Source organism: Rhinolophus sinicus, chromosome 2 (assembly GCF_057876585.1).
Source record: "Rhinolophus sinicus isolate RSI-liver-muscle chromosome 2, RSI-T2T, whole genome shotgun sequence".
In the NCBI taxonomy this organism is placed as follows: domain Eukaryota; kingdom Metazoa; phylum Chordata; class Mammalia; order Chiroptera; family Rhinolophidae; genus Rhinolophus; species Rhinolophus sinicus.
In genome coordinates, this window is record NC_142502.1 from 148,005,001 (window position 1) to 148,010,246 (window position 5,246).

The following is a 5,246-nucleotide window of genomic DNA, read 5'->3' on the forward strand; positions in this document are numbered from 1 at the left end:
GTATTAAATGTCCATAAACGGCTGTGTGTCCCTATCACTCTTTTATTGGGAGCTATGAGTGCAGCTGTACACATCTTATATACAGTATTCATATTAATTTCTCAGTATATGATGCTTTTAGTGTAATTAGGTTTTGCATCCTGACAGACAGAATTAATGGTGGTTACTGTATACTTGTGTCTTCAAATTTCTTAAATCAAATGGGGAGTGAGGAGGGGTGCAAACATCTGGTGATAAATCACAGATTATGTTTGATTTACATGGTCCCGAAGTTAAATAAATTTACTGGGAGACAGGTTCTTCAGGGTACTTAGTCTCCTGAGTTATTGAAGCCCTCTTATAAAATATGATTTCTGAAGCTGATTGAACAATAGAAACATGAAAACCTACGCAACAAGAATATACCTTATAAATGACATCTTGTATCCAGAACCCTAAAATTAAAAATCTTAATGTAAAATAACAAACATTTCCAACAGTAGGATGAATTGTGATATCTTTTTAAAATGAGGAAATACTAAGAACATTAACATTTTTCAAAATTCTCAAGTAAGGTTATATGACGCTCCCGATGTGCTGATGCAATGTTCTCTACACACCTGAACTGCTACTTGTAAAAACCTTCCTTTTTATCTTCATTTTGAGAACAACTTAATAAACAGGAATACAGCAAATACGATTTCTCACACACTTTAATCCAGAAATTCTTCCAGTACAAGTGCTTCCTCCATCCTGAGTTCATTGACTATCCTCTCTATTGGGGACCTACAAAAGGACTGACAAACACATTTTAAACGTGGCTAAGAAGTGAGGTGAACACTTGGTTCGTCATTTGTACCAGCAATGGCAGGAAGTGTGAAGTAGCTGAGTTTTTCCCAGGGCATTCTGTGACAGAACTGTTTATTTAAATGCTGTTTTTGTATATGCAATAAATATATACTGTATACATAATGCGTGAAGTGAGAATTTGAAAGGAAGTGGCGGTGAGGGTTAGATATCATTTCATTTGGAGAAATGAGGAAATGAGGTGGTTTATTCACAGACACTCAAAGTTTGTTAAAAGGTACTGGGATATTTCAGGCCTTCCTGAAAAGGAGTTGAGAAGCCTCAGGCCCCATCCTATCCTGCTTCAAACACTTTACTCACAGAGAATGAGGGAGGAAATACAGTGTTTTCTTTTTTGAAACCTCTTCCCCCACCCCCCCACCCGCTCCGTATACACACACACAAACATCATTTCTTATGACTGTGTTGTAATCATGTGTTCTTCATTATGATTCTGTTACTCCATTGTCCCTGGGCCTGGTATGTTCAAGAATGTACCCATCCCATTCTCTTTTTTTTTTCAGACAACTTCCCACTTAAAAAAGAAAACTTGTGGGAATTTTGCCGGTATGAGGATGGGATTGGGAGCGTTTGTTAAACCTGCTTGGAAAAACGTTTTTTAAAAGACCGTTAGCTTTTAAAAGGCATGAGCCACTCAGCAAAGTTTCCTAAGTGTCTCCTAAGGCCCTGCAGCTCTCCCAGTTATGAATAAACGAATCCATTTTTAGAGAAATGGAGATCAGAACGCATAGGCAGAATTGAGATTGTGTACATTTATTCCAGGGCTGCTGTAGCTACAAATTATAGACATGGGTTGTTGGGTATGCACTTTCGTTTGCTGTCGTCTTGTTATCCCATTAGCCCGCTGTTTCATTTAGTAAAATACATGACCAGTAAATCAGCCTTTAGGGGGATGGGCCTATTTCTCTCTCTCTCTCTATTTCCCAGTGTCATCTATGGTCATGGGATGCAATTAATTCCTCCCTTTCAAATGGGAAAGGAGACCAATACAGTTCACGTGGGTCATTGTACTCAAACTTGGCTGAACACAACTCAATGGTTGATCCAAATACTGTTTTTCCTTTCTGTAAAGTGGCAAAGACTACTTAAAGGGAGCATATGTCAGGTCTTCATGAGACAGCAGAAAAGGCAATCTAAGTGATTTCTCCAAAGTCTATCCTCTAAAGTAGGACCCCCCAAACCCATAGGGGGCTGTGCTTTTAGATGGCAGTGAACATGGTACATGCCCATGCTGTGTTTTGTCTCTTAGTGCTTTAAGTATTGGTAGGAGGTCTAACAAAGGAGTTTGATGGGGGTATCAGCTAAAGGGGCCTCAACGACAATGACGTAGGGCTGGACTGGGAACCGGATTCCCAGAGCCCACCTGGACACAGCAGGCCCCTCAGCCCAGGTCTCTACTGTTCAGGGGGGATTCGTGAGAGCAGCTGAGCTCCAGACCCTGGGCCTCCTCCGGAGCCAAGTCAAGGGAGCGGAGGCCCCAGGCCCCTGCTTCAGGTTGCCATGACAACAAGACCTGGAATGCCACAGTGGTAGCCCTCTTCCTCGGCACATCCGGACTCCCAGTTCTACTTCAAGTCAATGTACACAGCAAGGGAGCAACCCCGGAGGAAAATAACCACTCCCTTCTTCCCCTCACCATTGCCTTTCCCCCTTACAAAAAAGAAAAAAAAAAAAAGGAAAACTGCATGTTTGAACGAAACTACAGGCAGTTTTTGGTGCAATTTGGGAGCAACTATTTTGGGTTCTGGTTTCCTCTTCAGAGATTTGTTCGCCTCTTGTAAATCGTTGGCTGCTTTGACGTTGAACTTGATGACATTTCATGTTTTCGTTGTGCTGCTTTTACATCAATTTTGATTTTTTGTTTCTTTATAATTTTATTATTATTTTAAGGAAATGTCCCCTTCCCTCTTCCCTCCCCTGTTCTCCTCAACCAAAGGACTGTTTCCTACTCAGTTTTCTCAGTCATAAGGGAAAGTGTTTCTTTCCAGGTGTGTCCCAAGTTTATTAGGACTATCATATGATTGCATAGGGGGTCTGGGTCCTTTGGGGGAAGGCAGGGAGGGAGATCATGGGAAAGGTAATCAGAGGTCAGAGATTTGGGTGGGGGGTTGTGGGGGGAAGACTGAGTTTGAAGTCAGTTTAAGATGCCAGTGGCTCAACCTGTGGTTGATTTAAGTTATAATTGTAAAAAGCTAGTTAGAGAACAGACAATCTCTGGGCCAAGTCACACCTGTACTTTTTTTTTCCCCTCCTCTGTCTCCAACCTCTTTTTAGGTTCTTCACACACCCCCATTCGGCGTAGTACCCAGAGAGCTCAAGATGTGTGGCAGTTTTCGGATGGAAGCTCGAGAGCCCTTAAGTTCTGAGAAAATTTGAAGTCCCCAGGGGCGGGGTGGACGCGTGCCGCCTGGCCGACATCTGCGTGGTCTGTCATCCTGCTAGTTTGTGATGTTTTCTGACAGTAGCCTCCAAGAAGCCGTGTGCGCAGACAGAGTCCTGCAGAATCCTTCCTGCCTGGACCTGCAGTGCCATTTTATTTATATTTTTTAATAAAAAGTAAAAACAAAAAAACAGACCCGAATTGGAATAGTGAATCAGTCCCATAGAGAGGGCCAATGGACCATCGCTGTCCCAAGTGGTGTCCTGGCCCTTCTGAAACCAGCCAACCTAATTACCCGTATTGTGGAAATAAGCATGAGTCCCCAACCCCTTGTTTCTATACATTCTATGTTGTCTTTTAAAAAGTGTGCTTAACATTGACACAATAAATGTTGGAGCTTTAGGTGGTGTTTGCTTGTTCTTTAATTATTAATGTTTATAAGACAATGCAGCTGCTTATGACTTTGTATTTCTGTACCATTTCCTGCAGACACCTATTGGGTGGGCACAAGGAACAGATTTGAGGAATGGGTAGGTGTAGGAGGGGAAATAGGTTACTGCTTATCAGATGGCATAAATTTTCAAGGAGAATCAAAATGCAAAACTTGAGAATAAATCATAGCAATATCATAATTAATGTAGTAGTAGTGTTGTTGTTTATTAATGCTGAAGTGTGGTTTTCCTAACTGTCTGACTTATAATTTGCATACCATTAAATAATGCATAATATGGCACGCTGAATTCTGTTTTTCAAATATATGCTTTTGGTGGCTACCCTGCAGGATTTGAATTTGTCTTTTAATTTAGCTCAAGAAAGATACCGTCACAGGGTTAGTGGTAAATTCCAAGGGAGGTGATAAATGTCAGTAGTTGCTTATTAACTATTCTAATTTTAGGTTTCCAAACCTTTGGCAAATATATCTTAATGCAGACAAACAAACAAACATAAAACTTCTTTCTTATTTACATCAGGAAATTTGGAGCAGATTTTATAAGGAGGAAAATTATAGGAGGAAAGACGTTTGCATCAGAACACACTATTGTAATCATAGTAATGCCCCATTTCTAAGAAATTAGTTTCGCAAATAAGGCAGGTCTACAAACAGGTGATAAAAATTCCTTCTGGTCCAGTTAATTTACAAATAATTTTTTTTTTTTCAATTTGATGTTTTCTATTGCCTGGAGATCCAGAAGTGATCTAGAGACAATATAGTATATTGAAATAGGTTTATAAATAATAAACCTGTCTATTACAGATTTACATGTTGGCTGTGCACATTTAAGTGGGGAAAATTGTACCCACTCACCTACTGGCCAGATCACCTAGCCTAGTGAGAAGATAAAATAATTGGCATCTGGATTCTTTCCTACTTATTCATCATAAATAATGATTCCTTCCAGTAGTATGCTGCCTTATACTTTATACAGTGCTTTCATGTACATGATTTCATCTGATCCTCATTGGGACAGATCTCGTAACTTCCATTTTAGGATAAGGAGAATGAGGCTCACCAAGATTAAGGGCTTCTCCTAGTCCTTGAGAGCCGAGAAGCCAGGTGTTCTGGTGTCTAGTCCAGAGCTAATTCCACTGAACTCTGTAACTAATCAAAGGGAATGTCTCTCCTGTGTTCGCACACAAGCCATAAGTGTTCGTGAGCACACATGTATGGTTTGCACATAGATCAAGGATGTCCATTTGTAAGTTCACTCAGAGTTGTCTCTTCCTGCCAATAGCTGTGTGTATTGCAGGAAGGAGCTTGGAACAAGGGTCCCTCCTTGCCATCTTTCTCCAGTGCCTTTTCCATGACAAATAAATGAGCCTGTTTGACTAGGTGGCCTTGAGTTTTTCAGACTTCCTCGTGACTAGGTGAGATGAGGCTTCCAGACAAGTTATGTGGTGGAGAAACACTCTCCCTGGCCCCTGCTCTGCCTCTGTGTTGTTGAAACCTAAGACCATTAGGGATTCTGTGACAGCATCCTCTTTGAACATGCTCAGCTCCTTGCTGATACCTAGAAAGAGT

The 5,246-nt window shown here is 41.0% G+C and overlaps 1 protein-coding gene across 6 annotated transcripts in view; it reads left to right on the forward strand.

Moving 5' to 3' along the window:
- Positions 1–3,628, forward strand: part of BCL11A (BCL11 transcription factor A) — a 100,363-nt gene extending 96,735 nt beyond the window's left edge. For all 6 annotated transcript variants that reach the window (XM_019717276.3, XM_088796148.1, XM_088796146.1 and 3 more), the window contains one exon: positions 3,121–3,628. In XM_019717276.3, coding sequence (XP_019572835.1) covers positions 3,121–3,222 — 102 coding nt within the window. In that variant the 3' untranslated portion in view covers positions 3,223–3,628. The remainder of the gene's footprint in view (positions 1–3,120) is intronic.
- Positions 3,629–5,246: the final 1,618 nt, after the last annotated feature.